This window comes from Phascolarctos cinereus, unplaced genomic scaffold, assembly GCF_003287225.1.
Source record: "Phascolarctos cinereus isolate Bilbo 61053 unplaced genomic scaffold, phaCin_HiC Scaffold_2;HRSCAF=192, whole genome shotgun sequence".
Taxonomy (NCBI): Eukaryota; Metazoa; Chordata; class Mammalia; order Diprotodontia; family Phascolarctidae; genus Phascolarctos; species Phascolarctos cinereus.
This window is the reverse complement of record NW_027555625.1, coordinates 20,961,588-20,985,715: the sequence shown is the minus strand read 5'-3', so window position 1 is coordinate 20,985,715 and position 24,128 is coordinate 20,961,588. Positions and strand designations below refer to the sequence as shown.

General features: G+C 43.5%; 1 protein-coding gene across 1 annotated transcript in view; it reads left to right on the top strand.

Annotated features, from left to right (window-relative positions):
- The window catches only part of LOC110218364 (uncharacterized), a 48,411-nt gene that overhangs the window by 6,693 nt on the left and 17,590 nt on the right, over positions 1-24,128 (top strand). The window contains exons 3-5 of the mRNA XM_078149103.1: positions 5,159-5,285; positions 5,960-6,055; positions 10,054-11,373. Of these exons, the coding sequence (XP_078005229.1) occupies positions 5,159-5,285; positions 5,960-6,055; positions 10,054-11,373 (1,543 nt within the window). The remainder of the gene's footprint in view (positions 1-5,158; positions 5,286-5,959; positions 6,056-10,053; positions 11,374-24,128) is intronic.

The following is a 24,128-nucleotide window of genomic DNA, read 5'->3' as shown; positions in this document are numbered from 1 at the left end:
TCACAACCACCTGTAAGGCAGGTCGCGAGAGGGCAATTGTCTTTATTGAACAGATGAGGAAACTGAGGTTCAGGAGAGGTTTTTGCCCATAGTAAGTGGCAGACACTTGAATCAGGATCCCTTGACTTTGTGTCCACCCAGCACTCTTGCAGATAATCCGGCAATCAACAGGCATTTGTGCAATGCTTCCTATGTGCCAGGCACTGTGCTGGCCACGGGAGCGAAACCATCCCTACATATGTAGAGCTAATTGTGTCCTAATGGGGAAACAATAAGCATGTATGTACATGCACAGACATATGTGTGTGTGCACACAAAAGATAAGTACCAGTAAATAAAAGCTAGTTAACATAAAGTCAGTAGGGAGGGTGGGCACTAGCAGTTGGTGGGATCAAGAAAGACTTCCAGGCTGTGTGTTGGAGAGCAGGGCGCTGTGAGGAGGGAGTGTATCCCAGGCATGAAGGACAGCCAGTATGGAGGCCAGGAGACAGGGGAAGGACCATCTAGGAGCAACAAAGAGAAAACCAGCTCAGCTGGATTGCAGAATGTGGAGGTAAAGAGGAGGAATGCACAGTGAAGCTAGAAGTAAAGGTCACAACCAGGCTGTGGAGAACTTTAAAAGCTAAATAGAGGAGTTTGTATTTGGTCCTAGAGGCAAAGGGAGCCCCGGGCTTTACTTAGTTGGGTGGCAACAGGTAGGGTGGGTACTTGGGAGGGATAAAGTAGACTTGAATAGTGAGTATGTTTGAGGAATTGGGAGCTATGGAGAGACATTGATCCATGTGCTAAATTCCTTGAGAAATAAAGGAAGATAACCTGGTTGCCATGGAAAACCACTACCATGATTTGAATAGAGTGAAAAATGTTGGTGCTGTATATTTCAGAGGAGAGGTTGCTGAGTGATGATAGCAAGGATGAAGTCTGGAGGTAGCAACAGGCAGCATTCCCCCCATGGGACTAATATGGTGAGACGGGGCAGGGGGGGGAGTAAAGATACAGCCAGTGGTGGAAAGGATGGCCAGAGATGCAGTTTAGATGAAGGAAGCCAGGTCTCAGCAAGGGCAGATAGATAACAGTAGTGTGAGAACAGTCCACAATAAAAGGCATCCTATTCATTGTAAAATAGGAGTTCCGAGGGCACAGTGGGAGGGAGCGGGCAGGGTTAGCCCGTACATGGACTGAGTGGGGCTGAAAAGAATGGAAAAAAGAGAATTGGATGTGCGTGTTGGATGTAATTTGGTCTTTCTGTTAAATATGCCACATTGCCTCTATGTTCTAAGGACTTTATAGAGTCTCATTTGAATTTCTCAAAACAAACCTGTGGGTTAAATAATGTGTAAATATTATCCTGGTTTTATGAATGAGGAAACTGATACCGCTTGTAAAGACTGGAATATAATTTAAAGGGAATTTTTTAAATCTATTAAATTGGTTTCATTATAAGCTGTGATGATCTACCATTAAGAGGCTTTAGAACAGAAAAGAACTTTGAGCACTTTGTTGATTCCTTCCTGTGTATCACATGTAGTATATATACCTCTTCGTGAATAGTGATGCCTATTAGTAGGATAGGTCTAGTGCTTAGGTTTCTTGAGAGATATTTAACAAAAATAACAGATTGATTAGAAAATCAGCTTGGGCCATAATACCTTAGAAAAATAACACTTTTTTAACAGAGATATAGAAATTAATCAACCTCCTAATTCTTGTTGAGAAATATCTAGATAAGGCAAGGTTTCAGAAGAAAAACTTCACAAACGAGTTTATTTCCTATCCAAGCTGATCTGTTAGTAGTGGTGTAGTGTGCTCCCTAACATACTGGTCTGACCTTCTTTTCTTCAAATAAACGCTGCTTGACCCCCACACTTGAGGCTGTTCCGTTCTGATCGCTGATTGCCATTGCTGCAGGGCCTCCCCCCCCCCCCCCCCCCCCCCCCCCCCCCCCCCCCCGCACGATCCATTCACGCTCTGTCCTCTTCCTACCCATTTCCCCCAAATGGAAGAGAATGTCCTTTGCCTTATTGCTCCAGTGATCAGTCTCTGAGACCAGGAACACGTAGACTCCCTTCTTACACTGATACTTTGATTCCTATCAAACACAATAGATGTTTTATTACACTAGCATGTATATGAAAGAACATTTACAGTAACATAGCTACTTAGAGTAAAAAGAGTAGCTAGCATTCTAGCATGCTTTAAGATTTACGAAGCCTTTACATGGATTATCTAGTTTGATCCAACACCCTTAACTCTCCGGAGTATCTATAAATCGGAATATAACCAAAACATATGCCCAACTATCAGCATGCACAGAAAAGATCCAAGGGGAACCTAGGAGCGAAGGATGAACAAAACCTGTGATGTGATTCATCAGTTTGCTAACCAGAGGAAAAGTGGTTTTTGTTAGCTTTGTATATTTGTGAACACAGCCCAGGGCCAAAACCTTGGTGTATTAGATAAGTAGGAGAAAAAGAAGCAAGAAGAGCAGACAGGGGAGGTAATAATGATCAGCAGGGAAGCAGAGCTGGGTCAGTGGAAAACAGATAAGGTGATAGTGTGGGCAAGAGAAAAATACTGCTATCCAGTAGAGCAGTCTGGGGGTACAGGGTGCAGCCAGCTTGTTATCTGGGGCCTAGTCTGGCCAGTAGAGCAGTCTGGGGGCACAAGGCACAGCCAGCTTGTTATCTGGGGCCTGGGCAGGGCCCACTTGACTCTATCAGTAACATTTACCTCAATAGCTATTGTACAGTGAATAGTCTGACAGCCTTTTGTTTACTGAAAAAGAAAAAAAGGGAAGTATTTTATTTTAGAATGATGGCCATGGAAATTTCATTGAATTTTCCAGTAGTTAAGTTGATAAAGGCTTTCAGAAGAAGAAATGAAACTATCAGCAACCCCACAAAAAGTGTTCTGAGTCACTGGTAAGAGACCAGAGCTTAGAGAACTGGCCCTAGAGGGGAACTTTGGGTGTCTAGCCCAACCTCTTCATTTCCCAGAAGAGGCTGGTGAGGCCTGGGGAAGGCCAGTCACACCAGCGGGAAGGAGGCAAGGCAGCATTTGAACCCCAATCCTCTAACTTCAGAACTGTGTTCTCACCTTTCACCTCCCACCCATCCAACTGGATCTCTGAACTGGTCCAGCTGTTTAAGAAAGTTCTTTGTAATGATGTGAGAAAAGTGACTAAGATCTTCCTGCCCATTGTCCCTATAAGCCCATCACTCCTTACGCACCCCTGAGGAGGTCAGAGAGAAAGAAGGGGCCAAAGATAGGAAAATATTCATCAACAGCATCTTGTGGGGGAATAGTGAGTGACCATTTATTGGGAAACGATTAAACAAATCATGCACGAGAAAATAATGAAACACTGCCCGAAGGTGTAATAAATAGAAACAGTTGATTGAAACAAGAAGACTTTTATGAACTGAGGCAAAGTGAAGAGAGCAGAGCCCCCAGAACAGACATGCCACAGCCACGGTGCTGTGAACAGAACTCAAAGAGTCTCCTCTGCACCTGGCTCCAGGGGCCACCGGCTAATTGTGGTCCCTCATCCCGGAGGGGCAAGACACGGTGGGCCCAGCAGGTTGTGTCCATGGCCAGCACAGCTCTTTGTTGGATGGCTTTACTGGCCCCCTTGTCTTTGTTACGAAGGAGAATCCTCTGGTGGGGGAGTAGATTGGAAAATGACTGAGGAGCAAAAGGCGAGCTCTGTAATTGGAATGACCGAGCTTGACCAGAGGAGAGCTGAGAAAGCGCACCTTCCTCTGTCCCGGCAGTGTGGGGGAGCGTGGGGTGAAGTGTTGTGTATACTGTCTGTGTGTTGGTTGATTTTGTCAGGCTGCTTTTTTTATCTTTGTGGCAGATGAATATATACATGTTACAAACAAAAGGCATCAAAACAAATAAGATTAAACATTTAAAAGTAACTGGTACCTCAGATTAAGCACTTCTTTCTTTCTCTCCCAAGACTTTTTTTTTAAATTAAAGAATTAACTAAAAATATTAAAAATCTTTTTTTTTCATTTTTGAAAACATATATAATTGGAAAAAATAAAATATTATTGAAACAAGAAAACTGTAAACGACTATTGGGAAAACATGAACTAACTCTGACACTAATGACTTCCTTTAAAAAAAAATGGTTAATGAGCAGCTAGCACCAGCCCTGGAGACAGGAGGACCCAAGTTCAAATGCGGCCTCAGACACATAATACTCACTAGCTGTATGACCCTGGGCAAGTCATTTAACCTCTATAGTCTCACCCCCCAAAAATGGTTAAAATACGACTTTTATGACTTAAAGTATACTTCTTAACCTGGGGGGGTAATAAACTTGGATTAGAAAAAAATAACATTCTTAATTTCATTAACCTCTAACTGAAGTTTAGCATCTCCTTCATTAGGACTTTTTTTTTTTATCTTCATTCAAAAGTCTGACCAAATTGCCAAAGGAGTCTATGACACATGGAAATTTAGGAAACTGACTTAAAGAAGGGCCTTCTGGTTAATTGGGAACTTGGCTCCCTCATACCCCAGCCATTGCAGATGATGGAGATGTTTCTGTGCACAGAATATACATGGAATGTATATGTCTATGACAAAAGGAATCTTCATGAATATGTAGAAAATAGGAATAGGAAGGTCCAGCCCCCAGAAAGAACCTGCCCTGAGTTGGGCAAATAAGGTTAGAGCCAGGGAGGGGTCTTCAGGATCATGTATGTGGTCTGGACCCATCATTCCACTCCATTGCCCTCCTTTCTCTTTGCCTGTTGAAATGTTCACCACGGGATCACCTCCCACCTCCTCACTACTCCTGTGCGCTCAGATCGCTCCCTTTATTCAGACAGTCCTACCAGTTACACCAGGAACATCACCATTAGACTGGAGGTTGTAGCCTTGTATCCTTTGGTTGTTTTACTTGTGTAAGTCTTTCCACTCTAAAAAATAAATTGACTCCTCTTAGACAGCTTTTATGTTGCCCAAAATCTAGCCCAATATTTGGTTTACATTCAGAACCCTAGAAATTATTAGGGGATGTGTTACTAAAACCATAACATGTGATATTTCTTCAACAATGAGGCCAACTCCAGGGCCATTTCAGGAAAGGGTTCCTGAGCCCTGGCAGGTGTGTGTGTGTGTGTGTGTGTGTGTGGTGTTTCAGGACTCAGTGACCTTCAAGGATGTGGCTGTGGACTTCACCCGAGAAGAATGGGAACGACTGAATAGCACTCAGAGGGATCTGTACAGGGATGTGATGCTGGAGAACTATAGGAACCTGGTCTCTCTGGGTAAGGACAGTTTCCCCTGTAACTTAAAACTGCCTGTTGGGCTTTGTTCAATCACCATTAGCTGTGGGGCCTCGGAAGTGCTCAGCTGAGTGTCAGGGATCTCTTGCCAGTCTTTTCACTTGAAAATAAATAAATAACTGTATTGGGAAAGTACAGACTAAAACCTTTGACATGGATGGCTTCATTTTAAAAGAAAAAACTGGTTAAAATAAAACTTTAATCACTTAAAGTGTGGATTCTTAACCTTGGGGATCAGTATTTCTTCTTCCTCTTCTATGCCAAATGATATGCTCTGTGTAGAGTTAGAAATGGGAGGCTTCCTTCCTCGTGCAGGCCTGAGGCTGGTCCTTTCCAATCCTTATCACGCGCAACGCTTGGGGCATTTTCTTCATCTTATCTGAGAGAAGGATGGATGAACCCTTCTTTCTGAGCCCTTCTAGATCCAATCCATCATTTATTAAGCACTTACTGTATGCTAGGCACAGGGATACAAAAGGAATTCCTCAGCGCTTTGTTTTACAAAGGTAGCAGTACATGCCCTTCAGGGATCTTCCGCCCTTCCTTGTGACCTGACTGTTTTGTCTTCACTTCTCAAGACCACATAGCTGGAACAGTGCTCTGAGATGTTATTTATCCCTGGCACAATCAAGTCCCATTTATTTCCCCATGAACAGGACTTGCAGTTTCCAAACCTGATATAATCTTCCAGCTGGAACAAGAGAAGGAATTGTGGATGCTCAAGAGAAAAGTCCTAAGAAGCACCCGCCCAGGTGAGTGAGTAAGAACCAGAGCCATTGAGGCTGTTTGGAAAGGTGTTGACATCTTGGACATGTTGGAAGACGAGTTTGCCCAGACTGCAAAAGGGTGGCTAGTTCTTGAAACGGCCTTCCTCTAACCTGTAGCCTTTACCTCAACATGTTATTCTCCTGCCATTGCACCCGTCACCACTCCAGAAGAGGTAACCCTCCTGCCTGAAGCCAACTGCTCTCTGCATCACAACCCTTCTTATCCTGTAACTGCATTCTGAGGATCAGTCTGTTCCTCTTTGCCATCTTCAGTCTCTTACCTTCCTGTAAAACAAATGGCAACCAAAAATAACCCTTTGTGTGGCCATGCCCCCCGTGTAGACACACTGTCACCTTTCCCTCTTTCTATTCACTAACGCATTCCTCAGATGTTGGGTCTTTAACTGCTCGTTCTAACTCCTTGCCAGACTACTTAATCTTCCTAAACCCCACGGTCTGGTTGAAGGTTCCACCACTCCACCAAATCTGTCCTCTTGGAAATCTCCCTTGCAGGGGGTGGTGATACTTACCTGTATTCCCTCTTATGGGGAAGGTAGCAGGATTGATTGTCTGACTTCGAGAGGTCTGGGCTTCAGTGGGCTAAGCTGATTGAGTGTCTGAGCTCATTCCAGCACTGGGCTGTGAACCTTGGGAGCCACCAGATTGCTTCGGGAGGGGTGAGCTGGCCCAGGCTGGAAGTGGACTAGGCCAAAGCCTCCCTGCCAAGCAGCCCCGGTGCCAGGCCCTTGAGTGACCCTGCAAGACTTGGTGACCGCATTTAAAAAATACAAGATCACGCTGTATAGCTCCTGGTTAATACCAACAGCTGTTTCCAGGTCTTACCTTCTTTGGTCTCCTTGTCATGTTGAACAGTTTGGCACTCCTTGAAACTCAAGCCCCCTTTGATTTGTATGACCTGACACTCCTAGTGATTATCCTCATGCCCCCTCGCTTTTTTTTCCTTAACTTCTTTTTTTTTTTCTCCCGCTACTGAAGGCAGGTGCCCCACTAAGCTGTGTCCTCTTCCCTCAGGGCCGTTGAGGGACAGTAGGTAGAGCTCTGGGCTGGAGCCAGGAAGGCCTCAGAAACTTTCTAGCTCTGTGACCCTGGGCAAGGCACTTCACCTCTGCTGGCCTCAGTCTCCTCGTTGTAAAATGGGGGTAATGACAGCACCTACTACCCAGGGATTTTGTGAGGTTCAAATGAAATCAGCCTTTAGCCCAGTAGCCGGCACATAGTAGGCACTTAATAAATGCTTCCTTCCTGCCTGTCTGCCTCTCTCCCTCACCGATTCCATTGTCTCCAAGATCTTATCTATGTGCTTCATTCTAGCTTTATCATTCATCCTAACCATGCATCTACGCCATATTTCTACATGCCTAAATCAACTCATCTTGGATAACCTCACTTTCACTGCAGGTTCATCAAACTCTTTCTCATCCTTTTCTTCATTCAGCCATTTCTGATCAAGGTGCCATTACTCTTCCAGAGGCTTTGGATGCAGGCCCTGACATGTTGGACCCCACCGGCGTCCCACCAGTGAGGTGCTCATTTGCTTCCCAGGGCCCACCTACTACCTTCCCTTTCCTGCTTCCTCTGGAGAATGGGATAACCCTCCCCTTGTCTGGCAAGACTCTCCCAAAAGGAAAGCTCCCCTGTGCTTCAACCGTTAGCGGGACACAGAATCCCTAGTTGTGGCCTCATCCTCGTGAACCGTACAGTGCAGGGTGAATGGGCGCTATTTCAGCTCTTCCTCAACTCTCACAAGCTCCTACTGAGTCTCCCTTTAACATGTTTCTTGCATTTGGTTTTATTCTCTGCAGCTCTACCCCCATTCAGACCTTGACCATCACTGCAACAGTCCTTTCCTTCCCCAAAGTCATGTTCACCACCCCCTTTCTCTTCTCAAGAACTTATCATGACCTTATTTTGTCCCCTCATATGTCTTAAGCCATTTAGCATTCAGTGCCTTCCATGAACTCAATCTATGTTTCCCAGCGTATTTGTCACAAACATGCTAATTTTCACCCTCCTCTAATCAGGCCAATCTAGTCCGTGTATCATTCCCATCACCCTGCCCTCTGACCACCTGGCACATCCTCCCCATCCTCTCTGCTTATCTAAATAGATTTCCCTTGAAGCTAAAATTAAGTTCTGCCTAAAATCAAGCTTTTCTTGAGTTACCAGAGACAATGATCTCTCTTTGTAATTCTCTTGTCCTACTAATAGTCTTGTTCCATGTGGTCAGGTCTTTGATGATACCATTGTAGTTTTATGTTTGTTATTCTTATGTGTCCTCCCTGCCCCCAACTGTAACACCTTAGAGGGAAGGGTCTCTCTTTGCATTATTTTTTATCTCAGATACCAGGCCCACAGGTGCTCAATGAATATTGGATTGGTTGAATTTTACAGTGACAAGCAGGGGGAAGGCTTTCTCCTCCTTCATTGGGTTAGGAGTCACCTTTTTCTTATTTCTCTGACATGCTTCATATTCATCCATTTAGTAAGTTTGTATTGAGTTTTCTACTGTTTACTACTAGTTCTCCTAACTGCTAGGACCTAAGGATGATTCAGATCAGATATGAAACACAGGTACTTAAAAGAAGCTTCACATTTCATGGGAGAGGAAAGTTTTGAAGCCTATGGGACAGCAAAATAACAGTGTAAAGCCATGTGTGGATGATGAGTGCCAAATTTAATGGTACAGAAGGTCAGTGCCAATAGGCATGTCAGAGAGATCCGTGCAGACTAGGTTAGCTGGGAAAGACTTTGGGGAGAAAATGGCCCACTGAGTGGGCCCTTTAAGGAAGAGTAAGACTTGGGTAGGAAAGATTCTTGAAGGTAGGACTGATGGCATGAGCAAAATCTTGAACATGGGCATAAACTGGCATTCAGGAAGGAAAGAAAGAAAGAGGATTAATTAAGCACTTCCTATGTGCTAAGCATTGTATTAAGCATCAGGGATAGAAATATAAAAAGAGGCAGTCCCTGCCCCCTCAGGGAGCTTATATTCTAACAGAACAGAGTGAGACCACACATGGAAGAATGCAGGGGCCAGTGAAGGGAGCTTTATTCTGAGGAGTCGCAGATACAATAAATTGATGTATGTGCTACTCAGCTGACACATCCTTTCCGTGAGTAATGATGCTGGTTTAACTTGGTTCCACCTTGTGCTCTGGGCACAGTAGAGCCAAGGGGGAGTCATTAAGAGAGTGGATGAGATATGAAGATGAAGCATGTCTAGGGCCAGCTAGTAAATATCATAGACAAGTTTGTACTCAGTCACCAATCAGCTCAGGTGGGTCCTAGGGCAGGAGCTCCAAGGATGAGTAAATTAACTCCCCTGGGGCTAGGGGTATGGGTTCTAGGTGTCAGGGTCCAGAGAGAGAGTTGGAGACCTAATAGGGTCCAGTTGTAGAGGATAAAATACCATCCCAAAGTATTTTGACTGTATCGTGTCAAACTTAGAGAGCCATGGAAGGCTTTTTTAACAAGGAGAATAATATGTGATATTTGCATGTAGAAAAGAAAAAATCTAGCATTAATATGGTCAGTGAATTAGAAAGTAGTAAAACTGATTGGGGAGACCTGAAAGGAATCTTTCAATAATGGACGTATAAGATCATGAGGGCCAGGGCTAGGGTGGTGATGGGGGGGTACCTCTTCTTCCTATGATACCAATCTGATTGCCAGAATCCCTGTTTTACTATGTTATCTGTGTTGTACTCTCCTGAGGAGGCTGTCTTCATTCCCTGTTTTTACCTTTGCTGCTATTTCAGTCTCACTTCCTCCAATTTTGGTCCTATTTCCTCTCTCTTTCCATCCCTCTTTTGCCCTGCTGCACGGCTACATTTGAGAATTGTGAAAGCTGTACTCTTTATTATAGGCATGCTTGTCATTTCCAATATCCCAGTCTTTCAATAGAAGTTTCCTTTATCCTAGTTTGAAGCACAGGGGACATTTGCATTTTCATTATGTTTCAGCGCAGAAAACTGAGAACAAAATGGCAGTTCCAAACAAGGATATCTCTGAAGAAAAATCATCCCATGGAGACAAAGTGGCAAACCCTGGGAGGAGTAATACTTTGGATTCTAATCCAGGAGAATCTACTTGTTTAAGTGATGGCAAGTTGGAGACAAAACCAAAAAGCAAGACCCATTTGAGGGATGTAACAGTCACTCACAAGAAAATTCCAGCTGGACAAAGAGGCCGAAAACTCAAGAAAATTGTTGAGAAATTTCAGTCTAAAATCAGTTCTTATAGAAAAAAGAGATATCCTTCAGGAGAAAAACCCCATAAATATGATTCACCTAGAAAGCTCTTCAAACAGAATTCCTGCCTGAGTAGACATAAGGAGATTTATTCAGGAGAAAAGCCTCGTAAATGCATTGAATGTGGGAGAAGCTTCAGCAGCAATACACACCTGGAAAACCATCGGAGAACTCATTCTGGGGAGAAGCCATATAAATGTAGTGAATGTGGAAAAGCCTTCAATTATGCTTCATCCCTTACAAAACATCATAGAATTCATACAGGAGAGAAGCCCTATATATGTAAAGAATGTGGGAAAGCCTTCAGTGAGAGCTCAAACCTTATTCAACATAGGAAAATTCACACTGGAGAAAAACTCTATAAATGTAATGAATGTGGGAAAGCCTTCAACAAGAATTCATCGCTTACTCAACATCTCAGAATTCATACAGGAGAGAAGCCCTACAAATGTAAGGAATGTGGGAAAGCCTTCAGTGAATACTCAAACATGATTCAACATCAGAAAATTCATACGGGAGAAAAGCTTCATAAATGTAATGATTGTGGGAAAGCCTTCAACAAGAATTCAGCCCTTACTCAACATCTAAGAATTCATACAGGAGAGAAGCCCTACAGATGTAAGGAATGTGGGAAAGCCTTCAGTGAAAACTCATCCCTCACTCAACATCTGAGAATTCATACTGGTGAAAAACCCTATGAATGTAAGGAGTGTGGGAAAGCCTTCAACCGGAGCTCATCTCTTAATAAGCATCAAAAAAACCATTCTGGAAAGAAGCCCTATAAATGTAAAGAATGTGGAAAAGCTTTTGGCCAGAGTACCCACCTTGCTCGACATCAGAGAACTCATACTGGAGAAAAACCTTATGAATGCGAAAAATGTGGGAAGGCCTTCAGTCAGGGTACACATCTTACTAAACATCAGTTCATTCATACTGGAGAGAAACCTTATGAATGTAATGAATGTGGAAAAGCCTTCAGTGAGAACTCATACCTTATTAAACACCAGAAAATTCATGTGGACTATAAACCCTGTTAATTTGATGACTATGGAAAACCCATTAGTCTTTAGATGTAGCTTTTCCCTCATCAAATAGGGGCTAAACACTAGAGAGCGATCCAGGAAATATAATGAATGTAGTATCAGTTACATTTATCACTTCAGAAAGTAGCGTGAAGCTTAATTGTAACCATCAGTCGTGGTCCTAAGAGTAAAGATGAGAAATGCGCCTCTTCTTTGGAGAGGTGGGAGAACATAGATACATTGTGGTACGTATGCTTCAGACAAGGCCACTGGGCTGCTTGGTTTTATTGGGCTGACTGTTACAAAGGAAAGATTCCTGGACAGGTAGAGGCTACATCTGGAAATAACTGTTTAAAGAGAAGGCATCAGCAAAACTTTAGGGGTGGAAAAATAGATAGTGATGTCACAGTTTGTCACCAGCTCTGACATGTGTGATAGTTAAGAAGAAGCTTCCAGGCATGATGATGACTTCAAGACGCAGGGAAATGAGAAGCCTTTTTCTCCCTCCCTTGTACAAAACCAAGGGATGGCAATTTAGCAGAAGCCCAAGCTGGGAGCACTCTAGTTAGAGATCTGGAAAAGCCACCCGAAGGGCTCTAAGGGGGGGGCTCAAAGGAGTAACTCATATCACCCCACCATATCTATCTAAAGTGATGGACACCATAGTAAGGTGAGAAGTCTCAAATGCCTAGACTTCGAGTGCAGAAAAAGTTCTTGATCCACCAGAGGCATGTTCAGATTAGCTAAGGAAACTTGGTTCCCTTTCTTGGGGTCCTCTGTGAACTATCAGATTGGTTTGGGCCTAAGAGTAGCTTGGAATCAAGCACACATCTGTCAAAGGAGAGGAAAGGAAGCCGCCTCTGAGAAAGAAAGGAATTGCTTAGCAGGAAAAGAATGCCTCAGGCGGAAGAGGACTTTGTGAAGTGTCCAGAGGATTCTAGACCTCTCATCTTCTCATCACACTACCAGCATCATTCCCCAGGGCAGCAGCAGCTGCAGATGGGGTCTGTGTTAGAGCTGAAATGAGAAGGTAGATTCTTGTAGAAACCTGATTACTCATGGAAGTGAAGAAAAAGACTTCCAGCAACCAAGAGACTGAGTTATGAGTTAGCCCTCTGTCACATGTGCTCTCCAAGTTTGGGCCCTCTTTTCTCTGGACTCTGTACTTGGGGAATAGTGTGTCACAGGCTTTGGGGGGGAGTGTTTGTACAAACTGTTCTTACTGAAACATCTTAATAAACACTCCTTTCTAAAAGCTGTTTAAGTCTGGGTGACTGATTCATAGTCTCTCCATAATCACACCACTGGGGACTCCTGAGCTATAGCATTAGAAGTCCCCCAAAAAGCTCCTTGGGGCTACCCCTGAAAGGACATGGTATCCACACTTGGGGACCTGACTGTGGCTGGCCTCACCATTATGTCCAGGAGTTGTGATAGTTGGCTTAAAGTCTATGCTATGATAAAAAGCATAGAAATCTCCCTATTGAGACCTGAGTATCAAGGAAAATGGTCAAGCTTAACCATTTTAGGTAAAATAGAAGAAATATACACAAAATCAGGTATTTTTTCATCACTAACTGCCTTTCTAGCCCATTTCCTAATCACTGTGCATGGCTTTTGTTTAATAAAAGTAATTCTGCTTCACTTAATTTGATGCTCAAACCCCAAGAGCGCGTCCATGTCCGTATGTGCGCAGCTTCCCTGGGCATTCCTGTACTGGCTGTGATGCTCTCAGCTTTTCCATGACACTCTCTGCTTGTTCTCCACCATTTGTTAAATGCCTTCTATGTGCCAGGCACGTGGTAACAATTATAACCTCCCTATGAGAGAGGCAGCTTTGTGTAGTGACCTCACCTTAAAGTCAGGAAGAGCTGGGTTCAGGTTCTGCCATGGATGTATACTATCCCTTGAAGACTTTCAGTGTTCCAGATGACTCTCTTAAGATTGTAAGTTACAGTTGAATTGCTTTTGGAGTTCTCTTTCCAAATTAACTCATAGGTCTAGACCAAAAAAAAAAAATTACTGCTAACAATAACAACACATTTCACGAGTGAGAGTTATACCAGAAATACGTGTCTTTGAATCCAAGTGCAGTGTTATTTGTGATACTGCCCTGATTCCCCTGCCTATATTTTAAAAATGTATCCGTCATGTGATTTACCTTGTAAAGCAGGTAAATCTATTTCAGTGCAGAGACACACAGCTGAAATGTGACCACATTCTGTGTGCTTCTGGGTGTGCTAGTTACAGATGCGTATGTTAGTAAATACATCTTTGCTGTATGCATCTTCACCTACATCTGTTTCCCAGGGAAGATGCCTTGACATGGGAGTGAGGATGTGGTCCAACTCTGCTTTGTGTATGAAAGGTCATAAGCCAGTATCTTCCTTCCTGCTACTCTCTGGCTTCTCACCTGTCTCCAGAACCCAGAGATGATGTTGATCCTGGCATTCCCCATGGTCATAGCCACTCTCTAAGACAAGGCCTATACTATTTCTCCCCAATCTGTGTATTTTTCTATATACTCTCCTTGGCTACCTGGAGCCCAAATGACAAAAGATGTAAAATAGTCTCTGAAGAATCCTAGGAAGATGGCAGAATGAGAAGTTTCCTAGGGACCACTTCTTCCCACCAAATCAAACAATGCAAGTTTCAAAAAAAAAAAATCACCAACAGTAAGTGAAAGAATTCTCCACAGGGTAAGTCTTTAAAAATAACTGAAGCCCCGCCTGTTCCTCATACCATTCCTGGCCTTCCTGACCTCTCCCCACAGTCCACCAGAGGGCAGTTTTTTGACTTTTATTGCTGCTACACTATTAGGCACACAGGTGTGGATGTTAACTTTGTGGTTAGTGGGGGGAGAAGGATTGCCACTCCCAGAACTCTCACCCCCGTGCACCCTACTCCCATAGTCTTCAGCCCACATCACAATCTCCTCTTTTTTTTTTTTGCCTCAGCTTTTGAAGTTAATACTGTTAGTGTCCAGGGGAACCACATTTCCAGGGGAGTTGAAGTACATGTATCAGATAGCCCCCAACTCCTAAAAATGAGGAAAAGGGGCAACAGTGTATGAATATAAAGCCTGGGAGATAAAAAAGTGGAGAAAGAAGGTAGTTAGAACTGCACCCCTGATTAGAAAGTAATGTAGCATGGAAGAAAATGGGTACTCATTAAAAGAAGGGTAAAGAGAAGCAACTACAAAGATTTCCCAGAACAGGCCTCTCAGCATTGTATTGGGAGGCCCTTCCCTGACCCCTTCATGACCAGGCTTCTGCGGCACTGAAGAAAGCTAAGACAGGAAGGACCATTGAGCCTGGAAGAATGGGACTAGTAAAAGTGGAGAATAGGCCCCCCCCTACATTCTCCCTGCAGTGGTGTCCCAACTGTCCCCCCTTACTGTCTAAGGGAAACAGACTTTGGCTTCCCAACGTGGGAGCCAAAGGAGGGTCATGGTAGCACTGGGCCTTGTGAAGGGAAACGATTAGCAATAAGCTCGTTTTTAGTAAGGGAGCCATAGAAAAGTCAGCCAATAATTAATTAAGACAAAAAGTGCCTGAGGAAGAGAAACGAGTTTATATCCAAAGCAAAGATCCACCCCAGCGGGTAGGCGCTTCTCAACAAAGTAAACTTGAGTTGAAAATCTGTGGAAGATGAAGCTAGCATAACACATTCTTGAAGGCCTCCCTGAAACGATTCCGAGAATGTCCAGAACAGTTCAGACAAGCAACCAAAGTATTAAGAGAAAATATTTTAGAAGGACAAAATTTAGAGCAAACCTGATGAGATTAGAACAAAAGACAGACACCATGTTCTCTTAAGAAAAAGGATTGGAATGAAAAAAGTCAGAAATGGAAAATTAAGAACTTGTTAAAAGACAAGATTGAAAGAATTTGAGAATGCCACAAAACATGAGTACTGGACGGTATACAGAGAGTCACAGTAGTTGAGAGTGGAAAAGCTACTGGTCCACCTCTCCTGAAAGAAATCCCCACTAGCATACACAGACTTGCTGGAAGCCCTCCAAGGAGGTAGATCCCAGCAGTTTAAGGCAGCCCGTTCCACTTTGGGATACTTCTGCTTGTTAGGCAGTTTTTCCCAATAGCAAGCCCAAGTTGGCCACTTTGTATCTCCTGCCTGTTGAGCTAAGAAGTAAAAGGCATGACAGGAAAAATCAGTTGGAGAGTAGGTAGGATATTTCAGAGCATAAACCTTCACTCATAAATCAATAGTATGGTTGATAGGATAATACAGAGGAATGTCTTTTGCATGAATAGGAGCGAGATTGAAATAGTAAGGCCCTGGGTAGCAATCGTTGTGAGCAAAAGGGGAACGGTGGATAAAAAGCTTTATTTCTTCCTTACCCGCCCTGCCTTGCTCAAGGAATAATGATAGACGGTGGAGGAGTGGGAAGCAGCAACAAGTGGAAAAGGAACCGCTGGAGAGGAGCTCTACATGCCTTAAGAGCAGTGAAACTTCTGGGCCGGGGAGGAGGGGAGGTGAGTGGACGGTGGACCGTAGTACTGAGGTACTGGCACCCACTAGTGTGGAAGAGATGCTTGGGTGTTCAGCAAGTCAGGTCTTAGAGGAGGCAGAGCAGGTTCATAGGGTCAAAGGGAGGGTAGCATTATGAGGGATGAAAGACGAGGTCATTCTCCTTGGGGCAAGGGTTATATACTTCCAACTGCATCCTGCTGCCCGATTAATTCATTTTCCTGGTGAAACTGGGGAATCCTGAAAAGGGTAAAAGGGTAAAAATAATGAGGAAGGGGGTGGAAGGAAAACACTGCTTGGAAAGAATCATTACAGACTAATATCACTAAGAAATGGAAGCAGGGAGATCACGTTCCCTGGCAGTCTGGTGGTTAGGATTTGGACAGCACCACTGTGCACCGTGCACGATTCCTGACCAGAGATTTCTTTGATAGGTTGCAGCCTGGTGTAATGGATAGAGCACAAGGTAGCCGAGTTTGAATTCTCCTCAGACACGAGCTAGTGTGTGACCTGTTAACTCACTTAACCTTTCTTGGCTTCAATTTCTTCATCTGTAAGATGAAGGAGTTGGATTCAGTGAACTCTAAAAGCCCTTTCCAGTTATGAGTCTACAATCTATGATCCTATAGGAGGAAGTTAGGAAGAATTAGGTACCATACTTTTAACTGAGCAAAGAAGGGGAAGGAGTAAACAAGAGTGAGGGAGAAAGAGAAGAAAAATAAAAGTAAACCAAGGGAGCTAGGGAATGGGCTGAGTAATAGGAAGGAAAGGAGAGGGTATGAAACAGGAAATTTGGCTTTGATTATTATAATAAAACAAGCTACAGGGTGTATCTGCTGATGAGTGAGTCAGTTAATGGGCAAAAAACACAAATTTAATCATTACAAGCCTTGATGTGAATGGATTAAATTATCCACTAAAGGAATATGGGCATGGATAAAAAATTCTTAGCAATTTGCTGCCTAAATGCAAGTCAACAAGCATTTATTAAGTAATTACTATGTGCCAGGCAATATGCTAAGCACTGGCAATGCAAATACAAGCAAAAACAAAGTCTGCCCCCAAGGAGCTTACATTCTAATGGGAGAAGAAAGCACATAAAAGGAACTTGAAAAGCAGAGAGGGAGGTGCCTGTACACTGGTGTAGTAGAGAAAGTCCAGAGGTCAGGAGTAGAGCCTGGGGAGGAATGAAGATGTGGCTGACCTGAGCACTTTCCTGAAAATGGAAGTTACAATAGTTACATATATTTATACATACATACATAAATGATAAAGTGTGTGTGTGTGTGTGTGTGTGTGTGTGTGTGTGTGTGTGTGTGTGTGTAGAGAAAGTCCAGAGGTCAGGAGTAGAGCCTGGGGAGGAATGAAGATGTGGCTGACCTGAGCACTTTCCTGAAAATGGAAGTTACAATAGTTACATATATTTATACATACGTACATAAATGATAAAGTGTGTGTGTGTGTATCCCATGCCTGGAATGGGGACGGCCACTGAAATCAGGAGATGGGGTATCAAGTGAGGAACAAAACAAAGACAGGTGTTGCTGGACATAGAGGGAGGAGTAAAGTGTATGGACTGGAGAGGTAGGAAGGGCCAATCTGTGAGGGCCTTTAAAAAACTACATGTGAGATACCAAGTCATCTTGGGCATCGAAAGCCTTCACCACTTGGTCCAGGGTGGGAGACCTGCGGCCTCTTCCTAGCTTTCCAGTCTTTAGACACTTGACTCCTTTCCATGGGCTTTACAGTCCATTGACACATGCCTTCTTACCATCCCTTGCACACGACCTTCCATCTCCTGACTGCATTTTCAGTGGTTGTGCCTTGTGCTTGTAATGTTCTCTCTTCTTGTCTCTGCCCCCTGGCTTCATTGAAGATTCAACTGAAAGCCCATCCTCTGCAGGAGGCCTTTCCTGGCCCCATTCTCCCTCTCTTCCCGGCACTCCCCATGACCTTTGGTCTACTGTGTGTGTATCTTGCATGCACACAGCTGTTTGCATTTGACTTCCTCGAGAATGTGAGCCCCTTGAGGGAAAGCACTATGTTTTTGCTTTTTTTCATGTCTCTAGACATGTGCCTGGCACATAGTAAGCATTTAACAGATGGTTTCCTGATTGATTGGCAAACAATCACTTGTTGTTTTTTTGTTTTTGTTTTTGTGTTTTTTACAAGAACTGCTGGGGGAACTGGAATGCATTTGGTAAAGATTAGGCTTAGATCAATATCTTATACCACATAACATAATAAACTCAAAATTATCATAAAACCTGAATATAAAATGTCATGCCATAAAAAAATAGAATGAAATTCAGTACTTTATTGTGTAAATACATAAATAACCATGCAAAAAAATGTTCAAAATCATGAATAGATAAATGCAAAATAAAACTGCTGAGATTTCCCCTCGCTCCATGAAAAATGGCAGAAGTTAGAAAAGATAGAAATTGTTAATGCTGGAGAAGCTGCAGGAAGACAGACATCCAGGTGCACTGTTTGTTGATAGGACTATGAAGTGCTCCCAGCTGTTCTCCATTTTAATTTGGACTTGTGTAAGAAAGATGCTGCACCTGCCCCTGCTCTTTTATCCCGAAATCCCACTCCTAGGAGTACATCGTATGAACGTCTAAGACAGAAACAAAGACCCTTTATATACTGAACTATTCACAGCAGCACTCCTTGTGTTAGCAAAAAAACAAAACCCCTGGAAACAAAGAAGGTGCCCATCATTTAGAGAATGATTGAAAAAACTGTGGTATATTAACATAATGGAATATTATTGTGCAGCAAGAAATGAGAGATTCAGAGAAACACTACTGTAAAGCAAAATAAGCAGAACCAGTCAGTAAACATGTACTAAGCACCTACTGTGTGCCAAGCACTGGGGATTCAAAGAAAGATGAAGTGATCCCTGTCCTCTGGAGCTCACAGTCTAATGGGGAGACAGCATGCAAACAACTGTGTACAAACAAGCTGTGTATCAGATCAATTGGAGAAAGCCACAAAGGAAGTCATTAGAATGGAGCAGGGCCAGAAAGCTTCTTGGAGAAGGGGGTTTTATCTGGAAATTGATGGAAGGCAGGAGTCAGATGAGATGGGAGAGTGCTCTGTTCCTAAGGTGCAGCCTGGGAAGGGGCCTGGGGTCAGGGCGAATGTCTTTTTCCAGGAACAGCAGGGACTGTCACTGGATCAAAAAGTGCATGGAGGGATGTCAGAAGATTCACCAGAGAAGAGAAGCAGGTTATGAATGGCTTTGAATACTGGAGGATTTCGTATTGGATCTTCAAGGTGTTAGGGAGCCAGTGGAATTTATTGAGTGGGTTGCAGGGAGACCTGCACTTCAGGAAAATCATTCTGATAGATGAGTGGAGCATGGACTGGAGCAAGTTGAGACTTAGGGCAGGTTACACTAACCAGCAGCTACTGCAGTAGTCCAGGATTGGGAGGAGGAAGGACTGTATCAGGGCAGTGGCAGTGTTAGGGGAAAGAAGACAGCATATGCATATTCCAGAGATGTTAAGAAGGAACAAATCAGTGGGCCTTGACAACAAATTGGATGGGGACAGGGGGAGTAGGGAGGAGTTGAAACCCAGGTCTCAACCCTGGTTAACCTGGGAGGATGGCAGTGCCTTCAGTAGTAATAGAGAAGCTTGGAAGGGGGAAAGGATTTGGGGGGAGGGAGTAACAAGTTAATTTTGGACAAGTTAGTTTAAAATGTCTACAAGTTGTCCAGTTTGAGATGTCTCGTAGGCAGGTGGAGATATGAGACTGGAGGTCAGCAGAAAGGCTAGGGTTGAGAATCATCTATTGAATATCCATGGGAGCTGGTGAGATCACCATGTGAAGCAGTATAGAAGGAATAGAAGAGAGGGCCAGGACAGAGTCCTGTTGGACAAATGGGCTAGCCAATGTCACCTGGATGAAGATTCAGCAAAGGAGACCGAGAAGAAGCAGTCTGATGGGGTAGGAGAACCAGGATTCGTGTTCCAGAAACTAGAGAGAAGAGAGTATGAAGGAATGGAAAGTGACTGACAGTGTCAAAGGCTGCAGAGAAGTCAGGAGGGATGAGGATTAAGAAAAGGCCATTGGATTTGCCAACTAGGCGATCATTGGTAATTTGGGAGAGAGCAGTTTTGTTTGAATGATGAGGTTGGAAGCCAAACTGTAGAGAGAGGGAGGAAAGCAGAGGCACCTACTGTAGACAGCCTTCTAGAGGAGTTTAACCATAAAAGGGAGAGGGATAGGGAAATAGCTCATGGGGATAGATGGCCAAGTGAGGGTTTTTTGAGGATGGTGGAGACAAAGGCGTGTTAGTAAGCAGTAGAGAGTCAGCCAGCAAATAGGAAGAGACTGAAGATAGGTGGGAGTAGGAGTGATACGGGGGCGCTGATATACTTGGGGGGAGACAGGTTAGAATTGGATCCCTTGTGCATTCGAGGAGTTAGCTGAGAGAACAGTATGTACAGTGGTCATCAATGGAAGTGATCGGATTGCTGAAAAGGAAGCAAAGCTCCCAGCACTTGGTAAGTGTTTAATAAATCCTTGATTAATTAGGGTAGTAGCAAAGAACTGGGTAGCTCAAACAAACTGTGGTATCTGAATGGAATGGAGTATCACTGCTCCAAGAGAAGCAATCAGTGTGACGAATCCAGGGAAGCACAGAAAGACACAGGAATGGATGCAGGGCGCGGGACGCAGAACCAGGAAAACAGTGCACATGAAGACGACTACGCGAGAGGAAAGAGTGAAGACAAAAAGCAAGCTGTATGATATGTAGTTACGATGACCGCACGTGGCCTCCAGGATCAAGCAGGGAGGGGCCTGCCTTCTTTGCAGAGGCGAGAAGAGACTTCAGGCATGGTGCATTACATCTATTGTCATCCTGCTGGGTTGTTTCTCTTTTTAAAGTATTTGTTGCAAGAGGTGGTTTGCCAGGAGGGGGAGAGATTTATTTGGAAATGAATATGGTGACATAAAGATCTCAATAAAAATGTAAAGATAAAATAAAATAGAGAAAGGCTTCACCAGTACTACATCTACTATTTGGGGCAACATGAACTTCCTGGCCAAAGGAAGCCTTCTTCTGGCATTTCTAGCCTGCCTTGTAGATACCTTCAGTTAACTCAACATGTAAATAGTCTCTGATCAGTCATTCTGCACCATCTGGGCATCCTCTTTATATACAAAGGAAAGGCCACAAAAATCTCTCCTGTTCTCCAGGGCTGAATTACTAGACCATGCCCAGTATGCTCTGTCATTCTGCCAAAGTCACACAGGAACAGTAAAATTACCTCCTAGGTTTTAAATTTAGAAGTTTCTCTAAAGCCTCCTGTTTCCTAATACAACCTAAAATCCAAGTAGAAGAAAGAACATAAAAATTGGTTTTAACATGAGTTCACAGGTTGTAAATAATGGAAATAATTTCCCCTCTGGAAAAGCATGGGTATGTCCTTCCCTTATGGTCATATAGTGGTCATATATATGGCCATATAATCTTAGGTGATCGTATGATTGATCTCCAGTCATAGACATGGAAGAGAGCTGAGAGGTGATCCAGTCACAGCCCCTCCTTTTACAGATCAGTAAACTGAGGACCAGATAGTCCTTGTGCACTCATCCTCTGGCTTAAGGTCTGGAACTCTACTTCTCCCCTGCCTTCCTCCTTGTTAATGTGATAAACCTTAGGTGAACAAGGTCCTTGCAAGGCTTGGGTTTTTGACATTCATAAATTGAATTCTGAGAACAGATTTTTGTCTTAACTGTTTTTTCTTCCCTAGGCCAGAGGATTTTCTGCTCAACACTGCCTATAACAGCCTTGGGACACAGCATGTATTTCACTATTAAGTGATGATATACCCTTCTCTGTGAAAACTGGGGGGCAAGTCTGACAAATGGCAGACTCCTCAGTAACTCCCCTCCTCCCCATGTGAGTAAGGGTAAGGGTCCAGGAGTGGACCCAATTTCTCTCTTCCTTCATCTTGGCTGAGTGTGGCCATTGTGGTCTTGTCCACAAGCCAGTTTGAAGAACTCAGTTAATGTGAATGGATCTGTGAAGGACCAAGCCTTAATGACAGTTAACAACAGGAGACTCCCCACTCCAAAAGTGTAGTATTGAGGTGTCAGCATCCCCCTAGTGTATTTCATTCTGATCAGATCTGGGCTTTAGTTTTTTTGTTTTTATAGGTTAGGTCTCCTTATATCACTCAGGCTAGAAATCCTATCCTGCTGCTGTGTTCCTGTTTACTCTTCCTTAAGTAACCTGGCAGCCTCCCCACCAGGCCCTTCACCATATTAATGCTAAGCTAAGCTCGGTCAGCATAGCCCCTTGTGTGTCAGAACTCTGAGCTCAAGACATAAGCGTCAGCCTCCTGGGTAGCTGAGATTACAGGTTTGCTCCACCTCACCAGCTTGGCCAGGTACTGCTTGGCCATTGTTAATTGAATGTTTTGAAGGAGTTCTAGAAAATGAACCCTGAATCCCAAAATACTGGGAATTCAAATTGCTTTTCTGGACCTACTCCTGAGGATAAAGCATAACTAGCCTACTTTTATATGGCAGGGAATAAATGTTCAGAGCTAGTGATTTTCAGAATTGAGACAAGGAGAAGGCAGAGCTCAGTGGCCATAGTGTTCAGAGATAGAGCCTTCAGCATAACCTCAGGCACTGAGATTCTTCTCCCAAATTGTCTGGCTAGAGGATGAAGCCTGGGATTCCTGAGAGGGAATAGGAGGGGATTGAGTGTGGGGAGTTGGCCAAGATTTGCATTGTATTCCCTGACCCCAACACCACTGAAAAATCCCAGGGCAGGCAGAACTGTGACCTCATACCTCCCCCCCCCCCCCCCCCGCCCTCCAGTGCCTTTTCTCTGACTTTACCTTCCATCTACAACGCTCGCTCGCTCGCTGTCTTTCTCTCTCTCTCTCTCTCTCTCTAGCTCTCTCCCTTAATTCCAAGAAATCTCTCTGCTCAAACTAGAATAAAACACAAGTGCTTAGACAGCAAAGAAAGGATATGTACTTTAAATACTGAATTCAAAGTAAATAAGAAGGAATTAAATGAAGCAGGACACATACAGAGAGAGAGAGAGAGAGAGAGAGAGAGAGAGAGAATGAGAGAATATGTGTGCATTATAGTATATCTACCTATAAATATTTTGGAAAAGGAAATGACAAATCACTTCATTATCTTTGCCAAGAGAATCCCAAATGGACACATGTAGAGTCAGAAATGACTGTAAAACAACTGAACTAAATGTGTGTGTGTGTGTGTGTGTGTGTGTGTTGAATGTGCCTCATTATTTACAAGCTGTCTGGCCCATTAGAATGTAAGCTCCTTGAAGGCAGGAAATATGTTTGGGTTTTTTGTCCTTTTGGGAGGGTATTTCCAGTGCTTAGCACAATGCCTAGTACATATTAAGCCCTTAATAAAGTTTGGTTGATTGACTTACTGCCTGGGGATTGTTCTTCCTCTAAACCTTGATCCCTGTTCCTAGTTCTAGAATGTGTGACACCGAGCTCCCGAGATTAGGACTCCTGCCTTAGGAAAGTGATGAATAAAAGGAGAAACTTCTCTGAGTACAAAGCTGTGAACCCTTTCCAATCCTCACAGTTGAGGACTCCTTGCTTTGGCTTCTGCATGAGCCTATATAGCTATATCTCTCTTTCTAACAAGACAGACCATTTTAATTAGACAATTGGCATCCAGTGCATGAACTAGAAATATTAAGAGGAAAATAAAAGGGATGAGAAGAAACTAGATCTGAAAATATTATTCAAGGTCTGTTCTGCAGCCATGAGCTCATTGGATCCAATCCATAGGTTATCCATCTGCAAACAAGCCAAGGTCCTTAAGCAGGATTTGACTACTCTGTACTAATCCTTTTTGTAACTAGCTAATTTATATAGACTGCAAACAGAGATCCTGCAATATTTCATATACAGTCAAATAAGTTAATAGTAATCAAAACAGTAAATAATCAGTAAACAGTAATCAACAGCTATTAGAGTGTTGTGCAGGAACAGAGAGAAGACATCGGAGATGGGCAAAGAAGGGAGAGAAATGAATGTTCAACCCAGTCAGTCCTTGAGAAGGAAGGCGAATCCATCTATGATTGAATGACTACACTTTTATAAAGGACGTGTGATGGGGGTGAGGGAGAGAGACAGCCCTTATCTTTTAATGTTTACTTCCAGGACAGCTTTGGTTTGTCCATGGCCTGACAAGGGCAGAGTTGTCTTTCACTGGAGAGTCAGGATAGAGGGTAATCAGGTGACATGA